The sequence below is a fragment of the Mercenaria mercenaria genome, chromosome 13 (genome assembly GCF_021730395.1).
Source record: "Mercenaria mercenaria strain notata chromosome 13, MADL_Memer_1, whole genome shotgun sequence".
Lineage (NCBI taxonomy): Eukaryota > Metazoa > Mollusca > Bivalvia > Venerida > Veneridae > Mercenaria > Mercenaria mercenaria.
Genome location: NC_069373.1, coordinates 59,425,239 through 59,441,609, shown reverse-complemented (window position 1 = coordinate 59,441,609; position 16,371 = coordinate 59,425,239). Strand labels below are relative to the sequence as shown.

At 35.1% G+C, this 16,371-nt stretch overlaps 1 protein-coding gene across 2 annotated transcripts in view; it reads left to right on the top strand.

The window, feature by feature from the left end:
* The window catches only part of LOC123530292 (uncharacterized), a 55,160-nt gene that overhangs the window by 18,361 nt on the left and 20,428 nt on the right, over positions 1–16,371 (top strand). The window contains exons 13-20 of one of the 2 annotated variants that reach the window (XM_053521968.1): positions 364–424; positions 704–849; positions 2,735–2,752; positions 6,924–7,113; positions 7,366–7,516; positions 8,004–8,153; positions 8,760–8,866; positions 9,420–9,512. In XM_053521968.1, coding sequence (XP_053377943.1) covers positions 364–424; positions 704–849; positions 2,735–2,752; positions 6,924–7,113; positions 7,366–7,516; positions 8,004–8,153; positions 8,760–8,866; positions 9,420–9,512 — 916 coding nt within the window. The remainder of the gene's footprint in view (positions 1–363; positions 425–703; positions 850–2,734; positions 2,753–6,923; positions 7,114–7,365; positions 7,517–8,003; positions 8,154–8,759; positions 8,867–9,419; positions 9,513–16,371) is intronic. The other variant, XM_053521969.1, reaches the window with a different exon arrangement.

The following is a 16,371-nucleotide window of genomic DNA, read 5'->3' as shown; positions in this document are numbered from 1 at the left end:
TTTATTCAAAGGTGAGTTTATCGTAAACAGATGAACCTAGTGATGTAATGTCTAAAATGTCAAAGGCTAGTTCACTGTTAAGGTGTTAAGCAGTGTCATATGATGACAGTGGCAAGTTGACTGTTTAAATATGAAGCCAGTGTTATATATAAAGGGGAATGGTAGTTTTCATGATTGATATGACACAACCAGTTTACCTTAATTGATGAAGTCAGTGATATGTCCAAGTTTAGGTCAGATTATAAAGTGTGTATTCCAGACTATGATTTTCTGGAATTCAGAAACATTCCAACAGTTAATTTCACTACTTTCTAACGATGGCATTCCTGCTATATAAGAGAACACTGTGTTACTTTTTTCCAGGATGACAGAGGCAGTATAGAGGACATTACAAATGGTGGTGACTCAGTTTTCCTCACACAAGGTAACGAAACTAGTTTTCATGTGGAAATGAGTCATTCAGGGCATGCAAATTAAAATGATCAGTTTCAAAGTCATGCAGAATTTCTAATTCACTAAATTCTGTTGATTTGCAGTGATATTATGAAAGAACTGTGTATGCATTACTGAAATTAGTGTGTTATAATACTGATGTTAAAACCTTTATGGTATTGTTCTATCTTGGACTTTTCTTTTGTAATCAGTTGTTTTAGGTAGATTATTATTGTGGTAATAAAAACCTCTAATTTTTGTGTCCATTTAGGTATTGAAACTGAGGAAAAGAAGTTTGATTTGAGCCCAGCTGAAGTGACTGCTCTTACATGGCATGTTAGTCAATTCATTTTGGAGCTTGGACACAGGCAGGCAGGGGAAGCAATTCTGATGGCTTTAAACTCAAGACTTATGCAGGTATATTCGAATAGACTCGAAGAGTTGAAGTCTCTTGCAGTGATTTAAATTATCACCTATAATATATTATTTTTTTGAAGTGAGAAAGATCTTTTCTCTTTGATGATATGGTAAGTCTTTGTAAAGTTTACTGCTAAAACTTACGATAAAGTGTATCTGCTTGTGGTCAATCTATGAACTGTGAGAAAGTTTAAAAAGTGTCAGTCTTTATATTCTTTTCATATCTACATCCAGGAAAATCCTTGCAAACATATGCCACCATTTGCATAACTCTGTAAGGTTTAAACAGGGTCTTTTTTTAAAAAAACTCTTTTATGTTTAATGAAAGAAGTCCACTTTAAATTAATACATAATTATATAACTAGAACTTAATTGACTGATAGAAGCAGTAAGGTAAAAACAATAATTGACAAGTAGTATGAAGGGCACCTTTTTTAACAAATGTAGAAATTATGACCAAGGTTGATAATGAGTTCTCGAGTTCAGTATAAATTTTATATATTGTGCAAGTAAGAAAATGGGTACTTAAAGATTTTTAGAACAAGGATTTTCATTGATAAAGAAATGAGTGGCTATATATTGTCAGTGACATGGAACTGACCATCAAAACTAAGACATATTACCTTTGAGTATTTTTAGCTCACCTGAGCAAGAAGTGCTCAAGGTGAGCTTTTGTGATCGCCCTGTGTCCGTCGTCGTCAGTCGTCCGTCCGTCGGTTGTCAACAATTTGACTGTTAACACTCTAGAGGTCACAATTTTGGTCTAATCTTAATGAAACTTGGTCAGAATGTTACACTTAATAAAATCTTGGACAAGATTGATATTGGGTCATCTGGGGTCAAAAACTAGGTCACCAGGTCAAATCAGAGGAAATGCTTGTTAACACTCTAGAGGTCACAATTTTGGCCCAATCTTAACGAAACTTGGTCAGAATGTTACTCTCAATAAAATCTTGAATGAGTTTGATATTGGGTCATCTTGGGTTAAAAACTAGGTCACCAGGTCAAATCAAAGGAAAAGCTTGTTAACACTGTAGAGGCCACATTTATGACTGTATCTTCATGAAACTTGGTCAGAATGTTAATCATGATGATCTCAAAGTTCAATTTGAATCTGGGTCATGTAGGGTCAAAAACTAGGCCACTAGGTCAAATCAAAGGAAAAACTAGTTAACACTCTACTTGTCTCTAGAGGCCACATTTATGATCATATCTTAATGAAACTTGGTCAGAATGTTAATCTTGACGATCTATAGGCGAAGTTCAAATCTGGGTCAGGTGGAGGTCAAAAACTAGGTCACCAGGTCAAATGAAAGGAAAAACTTGTTAATACTTGAGAGGCCACATTTATGACTGTGTCTTAATGAAACTTAGTCAGAATGTTAATCTTAATGATCTTTAGGTAAAGTTCAAATCTGGATCATGTGGGGTCAAAAACTTGGTCACCAGGTCAGATCAAAGGAAAAGTTAGTTAACACTTTAAAGGCCACATTTATGACCATATCTTAATGAAACTATATGAGCTTTAGGTCAATAGGTCAGGTGAGCAATACAGGGCCTTCATGGCCCTCTTGTTTGTGAAAATAAATCCCATTTGAAATTCGTAGAAGAAAATGCCTTTTAATTACACTTATTGAGTGACATTAAAGTCTTCCCCACACCTGCTTTGAACAAGTAGCTTTAATGTTTGTCAGTATATGAGAATTTGGTGTGCATAGACTATAATTTTGTGTTTGTCTATGTTTGACATAATGTGTTATGATATCTGTTTCAGTTTGTTTTATCAACCTAATCATAGTATTTTCAGTTTGCTTTTGTTAAATAATTTATTGTACTTTTTTTATTTATTTTGTTGTTATAATTATAATATTTTGTTTGTTTTTAGCCTGATGACACAGATGAGGTGCATTTTTCATTTGTTGTTCCTTTTATGCATCATTTCTAACCTGCATAAGCTTAATAAAGTAGATCCACTAACACCTCCATATAGAGTCATTACAGATACTGTAATATTTCTGTGAAAAGTGTACATGTACCATTAATTTTTAACAATGATTTGCGAATAAAAACAAATAAAATGTTTATGAAAATTTGTTTATCCCAATAGGACATGCTTATAGAATTGCTTGCTTGTTTTATACATGTACAACAGTATGCCTTGGTTTAAAACTGAAAGAGCACAGAAGATTTTTTGAATTTCTGATGTGGTAAATTTTCTCTGTATAAACTCTAATTGACTAAATTCATTCAATAGTAATGCAAAATTTGTTGACAAAAACTTTTTATATAACATTTTAATTTCAAAAAGCATACAAAATAAGATGTGGTTAATTTTGTGGATTTTTGAAAATGTTATAGAGAAAGGGTTGTTTTTTTGAAAGCAATTGAAGTTTATTTCATTTATTGGTACACCTGTCACAGAATGCATATCATTATCTGTAGATATCCCCTAAATTGTCACCAACTTTTAGCTTTTGCTTCAAGTTTAGCAAAGCTTCTTCACAATTATATGTTTTTGACACAATTTCAAATAATATTCAGGGTACAGTAAAAATCAGAAATTCTTACCAACTTTTATTTGAGAATGGTAAGGTTTTTGTTATCTTACATATTGATTCCCTGCAAGCAGTTTTATTAACTACTTTTGTAGAATATAGGCAATGCATTTTGCTTTGAAATTCTGCTTGTTTGCTCTGCATACCTTTCTCCTACCCATTCTAAACAATTTATTTCTTTTTATGGGTTTTTGTTTTATACATTTTAAAGTCAAACTCTTAATTCTGTTACATTTATAAATCTTCTTAGTTACTTTTGTCAAGTCTTTACATGAAATAGTCCCATTCTATATGAACTTTTTAAGAAATGAACTGGTGTTAAGTAGTTCCTATTTGGTTATGAAATATGTCCTGTTTGAAATGTATGTAGGTCAATGACCTCTATATAGTTTAAACACAGCCGTGTATTTCATATCCAAATGGAATCTATACAAACCACTATTAACAATTTTATTTCTCTTTTCATTCACATTATTTTAATTGATCCAGGCTTCCTACTTCTAAAGTTATAAATTGCTGAAACAAGAGAAAATGTCACTACTAATTGTCTTTGTTAGACTAGAAAAAAATCCAGCATTGCATCAAAATGCAGCTTACTATCAGTGTGTTCAAAACTGTGGCCAGTCTAGCATTGTGACCTCTTCAGGATTTGTTTTTAGGGGCAGTAGAAATCATGGAAATATGAATGCAAAAGCTTTGTATATCTTCAGCATAGGAAATACATTTGGGCTGTAGATATTAAAAGCTACGTTTGGTTAAAAATCTATACTGGTAGACTACTGGTATTTGATATTCACATTGAAAAAAGGAGTTGAAGATAATGTACTCCAATATGGATGAAATAAGCATAGTATTTATGTTGTTAACTTTTGAGATCGTTTCTCAACAGATATACTATTTTCATGCTTGGCATAGCAACATGTGGAAATATATGATCTGGTATTCAAGAATAAAGTAATTTGATCTTTTTCATAAAATGAACAAATTTTCTTTTTAAGGTAACTTGACAGGGAAAACCAAGATGGCGTCACGAAATTAGGGTCGGTCACATTATTTACTCTTATAGACGATATGCTGCTACAGAGGTCTAAAGATGCATTTTAATCATTTAACACACACATAAACACTTGATAAAAAATGCATTTAATTTATAAAAATATAAAATAAAATGTTCTGAAACTCACCATGAAATCTAGTCAATTTTTGTGCGTATTTTGCGGAAAAGTTATGAATCCAAACTGAAAATAATTTATATCCTCATATGTTTGAATGTGTCCTTCAGGTGCTCCACCTATGAACAAAAGAACTTATCCACTGAGTTTTATGCTATTTGCTCTGGAATTTCATCAGTAAATTATAAATTTCTATATTTTACACCCTAAAATGTTGAAACCTGCTGGCAGTATGAGGGCCGTTAAAAAATTCAAAGTACATGTAAGTTTACTTTGTCCTTATTTCTGAGACTTTACATCCTCACATATTAAGAGTTTTTAGTGATGTGTTCATTTCTTAGTAATTCTACATTGTTTCTATTTAAATTTTATAAAACATTTACAGTCTTTTCAATCTGTGTCCTAGTTCAAATGTGTTTGCTACTGTTTGAATAACCCTCAATGTCAAAACTTTACTGACTTGCATGGAAATCTCATGGAAAGCGTGGATCTTAGGCCATACTAAATTAATGTATGTTTAATGTAATTGATAAAGTACATTTTCTTGATTTTCTGTTGCCTCCCAAAAAATATAGAGACAGTTTAGATAAGGATTTCTTCATTTGAACATGAAGGGTCATAAAAAATAATGTAATATACCCAAAATCAGCTATGTTTTGGTTCATTTTCCATCCATAGGATTGGGTGAGTTTTACAATAAACATATTTTTTGAACTGCATAGCCCCTTGTTACTGAATTTATTTGCAACAAAATATTGAAATTTATAATTTACTGATGAAATTCCAGAGCAAATAGCATAAAACTCAGAGGATAAATTCTTTTGTTCATAGGTGGAGCATCTGAAGGACATATTCAAACATATGATGATATAAATTATTTTCAGTTTGGATACATAACTTTTCCGCAAAATGCGCACAAAATTGACTACTTTTCATGGTGAGTTTCAGATCATTTGATTTTATGATTTTAAAAATTAAATGCATTTTTACAATTGTTTATGTGTGTGTTAAATGATTAAAATGCATCTTTAGACCTCTGTAGCAGCATATTGTCTATAGAGGTAAATAATGTGACCAACCCTAATTTCGTGACGCCATCTTGGTTGTTCTTGTCAAGTTACCTTAACCAGGTTTTTTTTTAACTTGAAAACCTTTTTTTAAAGATTTGCAGTGTCATTTGATGCATGGATTTTACCCTTGCATTATGTTTTACAATGTCACAGCATCATAATTTTAAAAGAATGAACACTTACATATATTTTTATGCTCCCGAAGGGAGGCATATTAGTTTTCAACTGTCCATCCGTTAGTTCGATCGTTCGTTCGTTAGTCACAACGTTAACTTTTTGCATGAAGGCACTTTACTCGCGAACCACTGCACCAAGGACCTTCAAACTTCACCTGCTGATAGTACTTATTGAGTACACCACCCCTACTGACTTTGGGGTCACCAGTGCAAAAGGTCAAGGTCACAGGGGCCAACGTTAACTTTTTGCATGAAGGCACTTTACTCGCGAACCACTGCACCCAGGACCTTCAAACTTCATCTGCTGATAGTACTTATTGAGTACACCACTCCTACTGACTTTGGGGTCACCAGATTAAAGGTCAAGGTCACAGGGGCCAACGTTAATTTTTTGCATGAAGGCACTTTTCTTGCGAACCACTTCACCCAGGACCTTCAAACTTTACATGCTGATATTACTTTATGAGTACACCAACTCTACTGACTTTGGGGTCACCAGGTTGAAGGTCAAGGTCACAGGGGCCAATGTTAACTTTTTGCATGAAGCCACTTTACATGCAAACCACTTCATTCAGGACCTTCAAACTTCACATGCTGATAGTACTTATTGAGTACACCACCCCTACTGACTTTGGGGTCACCAGGTCAAAGGTCAATGTGCTGCGGGGGCATTTGTCACCGTAAGTGACAGCTCTTGTTCTTTTTAGTTTATTGAGAATGACATAATACTTATGTTATCATCCAACTCAAGCTGCTTCCTTCACTATTTTTTTTATTTTCGTTCAGTGATAGAAAATATCAGTGAAATATCTCTATGCATATACAGGTATCCAGTACTGGAAGGTTTTCTGGAGATATAATTTGTCAGCAATAAATTTATACTGAGCCATATCATGAGAAAACCAACATTGTGGGATTGTGACCAGCATGGATTCAGACTGTTCGCTAACAGTTTCCCTAATTGCAATATGCTTTGAAAGTGAACAGCACGGATCCTGACCAGAATGGGTGGATGCGCATGCTGGTCTGGATCCATGCTGGTCGCAAACGCACTATGTTGGTTTTCTTATGGCGTGGCTCACTTGATTGTTATTCTTGCAGAATTATCCCCTTGTGGAAGGTGACCAGTTGATCCATGCCAAAGTTCAGGAGTGTCTAGGTCAGCTATATTTAAATCAGAATCATCTTGACCTTGCTGAGAAATGGTACAAGAAAGCTCTACGCACTGTGATGGACATGTTTGAAATAGAAGAAACTTCAAGCTTGTTTACAGAACTACAGTGCTTAAAAGGTATACTGTTAAATCAGTAATTTTCACAAGGGATTTATTTTCTCTTTATTTAATATCTCTTAATATTTTTTAAATATAATTATGCTTGCAGTATTGATCTATGGTACTTCATAAAGAAAATATAAAAAAATTTACATGTGGTATGTGTTAACTCTTCATATTTCTTCCCTTGAATTTTGTGAATGTTTTTTTTCTGCATGTTGTATAGTCATTCTCATCGTCCGGTAACACTGCATGTAAAAAACATTTCAGGAAAAGTAATACAGCAGATAGGCTGTCTCCGTCTGCAGGAAGGTATGATAGATGATGCTGATGACCTCCTTGAAGAAGCCCTTGACCTTGCTGAGGTCACACATAAACTCACTGCGAGGGCAGCAGCACTTTTCCACATAGGAACATTGAGGTAACATTATCAGACAATTTTATCTCCAAAGGCTACATTTAGGCTGACTTCTAGGCTAACAGAAATTCTAGGACAGAGGTCCTCTCTACAGAGGAATACTGAAGTAACATTATAACAAAATATTATCTCTCTAGTACTGCTCCAGGACAACATTCCTCTTCTACATAGGACCACTGAGATGACATTAACTGGAAAAAAAAAGATCTCTTAATTAAAACTATTTTTTGTTTGAATACTTGAAAATAAAATCTCATAACTTTCTATGTTTTAGATTTATTTCTAGGGCAACATTCCTTTTCCACACAGAAAAAATCTTTTTAGAAAATATAATATTGTTAAATTGACCACTCTTGTGCTAGATTCTAACCGAACAGGATCATAGTAGGGAAACAAGTTTTATTCCCATGAAGTTAAATGATTTCACAGTATTGAATACAGATATGCCCAGGTATATAAAGAATCTAAGATATTCTTTTCTATTTCCCAGAATGCATCAGCATGATTATTTAATGGCAGAAACAAATCTACGCAAGAGTTTGATACTGCGACAAAAATGGTACGGTAGAAATCACACTTTGGTAGCAGAAGTCCTTTATAAGCTTGGAATATTGATGGCTGATGAGGACAATGACAAGGGGTAAATATACAATACTGTTAATCATGAGAAACACTTGCATTGATATCTCTAGAACCCTGAATACCTTGATTGTTGTTTGTTAGACATTCTAGTTCATTTTAGACATTCCAATTCACTATAGATGTTCTAGTTAAGGTGGACGGATAGCTCAGTGGTTTGCACACTGGCCTTCAAATCCTGGGGTCAGGGGCTCGATCCCCGGCAGCTACTCGGGAATTTTCAGAAACGCGTTTTAGTGTTTCCCACCCAACTAGAGGTGTACTGGTCAGGAACCCAGGCAATCTTTGCGTGTATCAGTGCTATACACTGGGCACGTTAAAGAACCAGGCTGTCTATTCGCAACGAGCTAGGCTAAGTTAGCCGGACAAGCCTGTATCTGATTTCTCATCTCCCTGTCATGGGGGCTTTGTTTCACTCTGTCCCTCTGGTCAGATTGCTCTGTGTCTGTACTGGTAGAGGATGAATTATGCGCCCTGTGTGGCCGCATTTGAACTATGTAAAGCGCCTTTGAACGTGAAATTGATCATGAAAAGGGCGCTATATGAATCTGGTATAATAATAATAGTTAACTGCAGACATTCCAGTACATTGTAGAATTTTTTTCAGGTATGATAGAGGGGCTGCCAGTGATGCTTTTAGAAGATGTCTTCAGATAAGGGAATTCCATCTGGACAAAGATCATATTCAAGTTGCTGAAGTACTTTTTGAGCTAGGTAAAAACATTGTATGCATGTCTAAACAGCATGTTATCTTAACAGAGTGAAGGAAATGTGCCTGACTGCCTGACATGTCTGCTAAATTTCATTCAGTTTGGTGAAAAAATTAAAACTTTAAAATAAATAAGGTCTGGTAAGTGCTGCCTCTCTTCGGCTAACACTGCCTTAATTAGCAGAGTTGTTATCTTCAAAAGGTCTTCAGATCTGTTTGCGGCCATTCATTTGATTTCAGGCAAGGATGAAAGATACAATTTGTAAAAAAGATACAATTTCTTAAGACAAGTCTTGTTGATCAATCTCTGCATTATGAGCAATCATTTCAGATAAGATTTTTGAAGGGGCCATAACTCCTCTTTATGGACAGACTATTATTCCTAGCAAGCAAAATATTTCAATTTTGGCCTCTTCAGACTGCAACAATTTCATGACTTGCGGAGAAAATAAAAATATTTACAAGTATACCAAAGGTAGCTGTATATTTAGCTTGTATAAAATGTCTTGTGTTCTAATTAAAAATGATTTATTTATGGTCTGCTTTTGTATATTTCAGGAAAGTTGTTAAAGCATGAGACCAGCTATTGTGGAAGAGCTGAATGTAACAGCCTGTTGACGAGAGCATTAGATATCAGAATTACCAAACTTGGTAAATTATACTTCATCTATCTTACAGTACAACTTTTTGAGAGTTAGATACAGCTTAGATATGTATTTGTGTATGCTTTTGTGGTTCAGTTTCTGTGCATCTGAACTCTGAACCATAGTAAATCAGACGATAAACAACACGAAGGCCTTGGTTTTTTGTTATGCTTGCTTTGCACCTGTCAGTCGGTATGTTGGTCAGCCAGTCAGTCCGTCAGTCAGTAGAGCAAATGGTTTCTGCCCAATAACTTGAGAACCACTTGACCTAGAACCTTCAAACTGCGTAGCATGATTGGACTTTGATGTAGATAACCCCTCTAATTTTTTGGGTCAGTAGGTCAAAGGTCAAGGTCACAGTGGCCTGAACCTTTGAAATCGGTTTCAGCCCAATGACTTGAGAACCACTTGACCCAGAACCTTCAAACTTGGTAGCATGATTGGGCTTATAAAGTAAATGACCCCTATAGTTTTCCATATCAGTAAGCCAAAGACCAATGTCACACGGACTTGAACCTTAAAAATGTTGCTGTCCAATAACTTGAGAACCACTTGATCCAGAACCTTTAAACTTGGTAGCATGATTTGGCTTATGAAGTAGATGACCATGGTAGTTTTTGGGGTTGGTAAGGTCAAAGGTCAAAGTCATTGACCTGAAACTTGAAAATGGTTTCTTCCCAACAGCTTGAGAACCATTTGATCCAAGTTCTTCAACTTTGGTAGCATTAGGCTTATGAAGTGGATTACCCCTAAAAGTCAAGGTAACAGGGGCCTGAACCTTCAAAACAGTTTTGGCTCAATTACTTGAGAACAACTGGACCTAGAATCTTTAGACTTGAAAGTGTGATTGTGCTTTTGAAGTAGATGACCCCTATTGTTTTTGTTGTCAATAAGTCTAAACTCACAGGAACCTGATCATTGAAAACTATTTCTGCATGGTTACCTGAGAATCACTTGAGCAAGAAAGCTTGTTTTGGCTTATGATGTTGACCCCTATTGTTTTTGTGGTTGGTAGGTCAAATTTCAAAGTCATAGTGATTACGGGACTGAAAATGAGTCAACCCATCATGGGTGGCATACATGTTTATCAAACAGCTCTTGTTAATCAACTTATTTTCATACTGGTTAGACACAGAAGTTTGGACTGCTTTTTTTAACACCACTTGAGGCCATTGACTTAGCTGGTGACCATCAGTTTATGATAAAGAATGAAGAAATTGTAAGACTAAGGTTCAGATTACCTGCAGTGCCAGTGGTCACAGTCTTCTTAGGATAAAATTAACTAAATATGACCTAAGTTATAGCAAAGGCACAAGTGATGGTCAAGGTCATTTGTACTTAAATTAATAAAATGTGTAAAAATTATTCATTCCCGTAACTGGTACTTATATGAACTAAAGCTTTAGGTAGCTTATATGGGTAGACCAAGAACAGGAATAGGCCATCAGGGTCAACTTAACTGTTACTAAAAACAGAAAAGTGTTGGTTGTCAGTTAGAAGAGAGCTATTTTGAGTCTATTTATTTCTCAGAAAAAATAGCTTTTCCTGGAATGTCCACCTCTCTTTGTTTTATAGTCTTAGCATGTAACGATATATTATAGTAAGCAGTAAATGATTAGTAATTAATAACTTTCTGAATTTTTATTACTGTAAAATCTTTCTTTTTATTTTTGGTTGGCAAACAGTTTTGTGATTTAAGCCAATAAGCTTTTTGGGCAGGCTAGAATTAATGAGTTTTTAAGTTACAGTTAATGACTTTTTATTCAATTTACCATTTTGTTGATGTGTAGGCTTTAATAAAGATTTATCTTGAATTTTCATTTCACAACACACATTGTGTTATAAATACAAAAATAAATTCTTTCTATATTTATTGCAGTTTGTTAGAACCTACATTCTGTAGTTGCAGTTCCTGATTTAATGATTTTTTCTCACATAGGCAAGACAGGAAACCTTAATCTAAATGAGCTTCAGTTTACTAGCGAAAACAAGGTTTTTATACCTAAATAATTAGATTTTAAGTAACACATTTTACACTTCTATACCCAGATGTTTGAAGGACTTTACATTTCTATACCTAAACAAATGGAAGTTTGAAGGACTTAACATTTCTGTACCCTGACAAATGGAAGTTTGAAGGACTTTGCCTTTCTGTACCCTGACAAATTGAAGTTTGAAGGACTTAACACTTCTGTACCCAGACAAATGGAAGTTTGAAGGACTTTGCATTTCTGTACACTGACAAATTGAAGTTTGAAGGACTTAACATTTCTGTACCCTGACAAATGGAAGTTTGAAGGGCTTTGCATTTCTGTACCCTGACAAATTGAAGTTTGAAGGACTTCACACTTCTGTACCCTGCCAAATGGAAGTTTGAAGGACTTTGCATTTCTGTACCCTGACAAATGGAAGTTTGAAGGACTTAACATTTCTGTACCCTGACAAATGGAAGTTTGAAGGACTTAACATTTCTGTACCCTGACAAATGGAAGTTTGAAGGACCTTGCATTTCTGTACTGAGACAAACTGAAATGTGAAGGACTTTGCATTTCTGTGCCCTGGCAAACTGAAGTTTGAAGGACCTTGCAATTCTGTACTGAGACAACTGAAATATGAAGGACTTTGCATTTCTGTGCCCAAACAAACAGAAGTTTGAAGGACCTTGCCTTTCTGTTCCCTGACAAACTGAAGTTTGAAGGACTTTGCATTTCTGTACCCAGACAAACTGAAGTTTGAAGGACCTTGCATTTCTGTACCAAGACAAACTGAAGTTTGAAGGTTTTGCATTTCTGTACCCGGACAAACTGAAGCTTGAAGGACTTTACATTTCTGTACAGAGACAAACTGAAGTTTGAAGGACTTTGCATTTCTGTTTCCAGACAAACTTAAGTTTGAAAAACTTCACAGTTCTGTACAGAGACAAACTGAAGTTTTAAGGACCTTGCATTTCTGTACCCTGACAAACTGAAGTTTGAAGGATTTTGCATTTTTGTACAGAGACAAACTGAAGTTTGAAGGACTTTGCATTTCTGTTTCCAGACAAACTGAAGTTTGAAGGACTTTACAATTCTGTACAGAGACAAACTGAAGTTTGAAGGACTTAACATTTCTGTTTCCAGACAAACTGAAGTTTAAAGGACTTTACAATTTTGTACAGAGACAAACTGAAGTTGGAAGGATTTAATATTTCTGTTTCCAGACAAACTGTAGTTTGAAGGACTTTACATTTCTGTACCCTGACAAACAGAAGTTTGAAGGACTTAACATTTCTGTTTCCAGACAAACTGAAGTTTGAAGGACTTTACAATTCTGTACAGAGACAAACTGAAGTTTGAAGAACTTCACATTTCTGTTTCCAGACAAACTCAAGTTTGAAGGACTTTACAATTCTGTACAGAGACAAACTGAAGTTTTAAGGACTTAACATTTCTGTTTCCCGACAAACTTAAGTTTGAAGGACTTTACAATTCTGTACAGAGACAAACTAAAGTTTGAAGGACCTTGCATTTCTGTACCCTGACAAACTGAAGTTTGAAGGATTTTGCATTTATGTACAGAGACAAACTGAAGTTTGAAGGACTTTGCATTTCTGTGCCCTGACAAACTGATGTTTGAAGGACTTTGCATTTCTGTTCCCTGACAAACTGAAGTTTGAAGGACCTTGCCTTTCTGTTCCATGACAAACTTAAGTTTGAAGGACTTTACAATTCTGTACATAGACAAACTGAAGTTTGAAGGACCTTGCATTTCTGTAGTGAGACAAACTGAAATATGAAGGACTTTGCATTTCTGTGCCCTGACAAACTGAAGTTTGAAGGACTTTACATTTCTGTACAGAGACAAACTGAAGTTTTTAGGACTTTACAATTCTGTACAGAGACAAACTGAAATTTTAAGGACTTAACATTTCTGTTTCCAGACAAACTTAAGTTTGAAGGACTTTACAATTCTGTACAGAGACAAACTGAAGTTTGAAGGACCTTGCATTTCTGTACCCTGACAAACTGAAGTTTGAAGGACTTTGCATTTCTGTACCCAGACAAACTGAAGTTTGAAGGACTTTACAATTCTGTACAGAGACAAACTGAAGTTTGAAGGACTTAACATTCCTGTTTCCAGACAAACTGAAGTTTGAAGGACTTTACAATTTTGTACAGAGACAAACTGAAGTTGGAAGGATTTAATATTTCTGTTTCCAGACAAACTGTAGTTTGAAGGACTTTACATTTCTGTACCCTGACAAACAGAAGTTTGAAGGACTTAACATTTCTGTTTCCAGACAAACTGAAGTTTGAAGGACTTTACAATTCTGTACAGAGACAAACTGAAGTTTGAAGAACTTCACATTTCTGTTTCCAGACAAACTCAAGTTTGAAGGACTTTACAATTCTGTACAGAGACAAACTGAAGTTTTAAGGACTTAACATTTCTGTTTCCCGACAAACTTAAGTTTGAAGGACTTTACAATTCTGTACAGAGACAAACTAAAGTTTGAAGGACCTTGCATTTCTGTACCCTGACAAACTGAAGTTTGAAGGATTTTGCATTTATGTACAGAGACAAACTGAAGTTTGAAGGACTTAACATTTCTGTTTCCAGACAAACTGAAGTTTAAAGGACTTTACAATTTTGTACAGAGACAAACTGAAGTTGGAAGGATTTAATATTTCTGTTTCCAGACAAACTGTAGTTTGAAGGACTTTACATTTCTGTACCCTGACAAACAGAAGTTTGAAGGACTTAACATTTCTGTTTCCAGACAAACTGAAGTTTGAAGGACTTTACAATTCTGTACAGAGACAAACTGAAGTTTGAAGAACTTCACATTTCTGTTTCCAGACAAACTCAAGTTTGAAGGACTTTACAATTCTGTACAGAGACAAACTGAAGTTTTAAGGACTTAACATTTCTGTTTCCCGACAAACTTAAGTTTGAAGGACTTTACAATTCTGTACAGAGACAAACTAAAGTTTGAAGGACCTTGCATTTCTGTACCCTGACAAACTGAAGTTTGAAGGATTTTGCATTTATGTACAGAGACAAACTGAAGTTTGAAGGACTTTGCATTTCTGTGCCCTGACAAACTGATGTTTGAAGGACTTTGCATTTCTGTTCCCTGACAAACTGAAGTTTGAAGGACCTTGCCTTTCTGTTCCATGACAAACTTAAGTTTGAAGGACTTTACAATTCTGTACATAGACAAACTGAAGTTTGAAGGACCTTGCATTTCTGTAGTGAGACAAACTGAAATATGAAGGACTTTGCATTTCTGTGCCCTGACAAACTGAAGTTTGGAGGACTTTACATTTCTGTACAGAGACAAACTGAAGTTTTTAGGACTTAACAATTCTGTACAGAGACAAACTGAAATTTTAAGGACTTAACATTTCTGTTTCCAGACAAACTTAAGTTTGAAGGACTTTACAATTCTGTACAGAGACAAACTGAAGTTTGAAGGACCTTGCATTTCTGTACCCTGACAAACTGAAGTTTGAAGGACTTTGCATTTCTGTTTCCAGACAAACTGAAGTTTGAAGGACTTTACAATTCTGTACAGAGACAAACTGAAGTTTGAAGGACTTAACATTTCTGTTTCCAGACAAACTGAAGTTTAAAGGACTTTACAATTTTGTACAGAGACAAACTGAAGTTGGAAGGATTTAATATTTCTGTTTCCAGACAAACTGTAGTTTGAAGGACTTTACATTTCTGTACCCTGACAAACAGAAGTTTGAAGGACTTAACATTTCTGTTTCCAGACAAACTGAAGTTTGAAGGACTTTACAATTCTGTACAGAGACAAACTGAAGTTTGAAGAACTTACATTTCTGTTTCCAGACAAACTCAGTTGAAGGACTTTTACAATTCTGTACAGAGACAAACTGAAGTTTTTAAGACTTAACATTTCTGTTTCCGACAAACTTAAGTTTGAAGGACTTTACAATTCTGTACAGAGACAAACTAAAGTTTGAAGGACCTTGCATTTCTGTACCCTGACAAACTGAAGTATTGAAGGATTTTGCATTTATGTTACAGAGACAAAACTGAAGTTTGAAGGACTTTGCATTTCTGTGCCTGACAAACTGATGTTTGAAGGACTTTGCATTTCTGTTCCCTGACAAACTGAAGTTTGAAGAACCTTGCCTTTCTGTTCCATGACAAACTTAAGTTTGAAGGACTTTACAATTCTGTACATAGACAAACTGAAGTTTGAAGGACCTTGCATTTCTGTAGTGAGACAAACTGAAATATGAAGGACTTTGCATTTCTGTGCCCTGACAAACTGAAGTTTGAAGGACTTTGCATTTCTGTACAGAGACAAACTGAAGTTTGAAGGACTTTACAATTCTGTACAGAGACAAACTGACGTTTTAAGGACTTAACATTTCTGTTTCCAGACAAACTTAAGTTTGAAGGACTTTACAATTCTGTACAGAGACAAACTGAAGTTTGAAGGACTTTGCATTTCTGTTCCCTGACAAACTGAAGTTTGAAGGACTTTGCCTTTCTGTTCCATGACAAACTTAAGTTTGAAGGACTTCACATTTCTGTACCCTGACAAACTTAAGTTCGAAAGACTTTGCATTTCTGTGCCCAGACAATCTGAAATTTGAAGGACCTTGCATTTCTGTACCCGGACAAACTGAAGCTTGAAGGACTTTACATTTCTGTACAGAGACACAATAAAGTTTGAAGGACTTTGCATTTCTGTTTCCAGACAAACTGAAGTTTGAAGAGCTTTACATTTCTGTACAGAGACAAATTGAAGTTTGAAGGACCTTGCATTTCTGTACAGAGACAAACTCAAGTTTGAAGGACTTTACATTTCTGTTTCCAGACAAACTGAAGTTTGAAGGACTTTACAA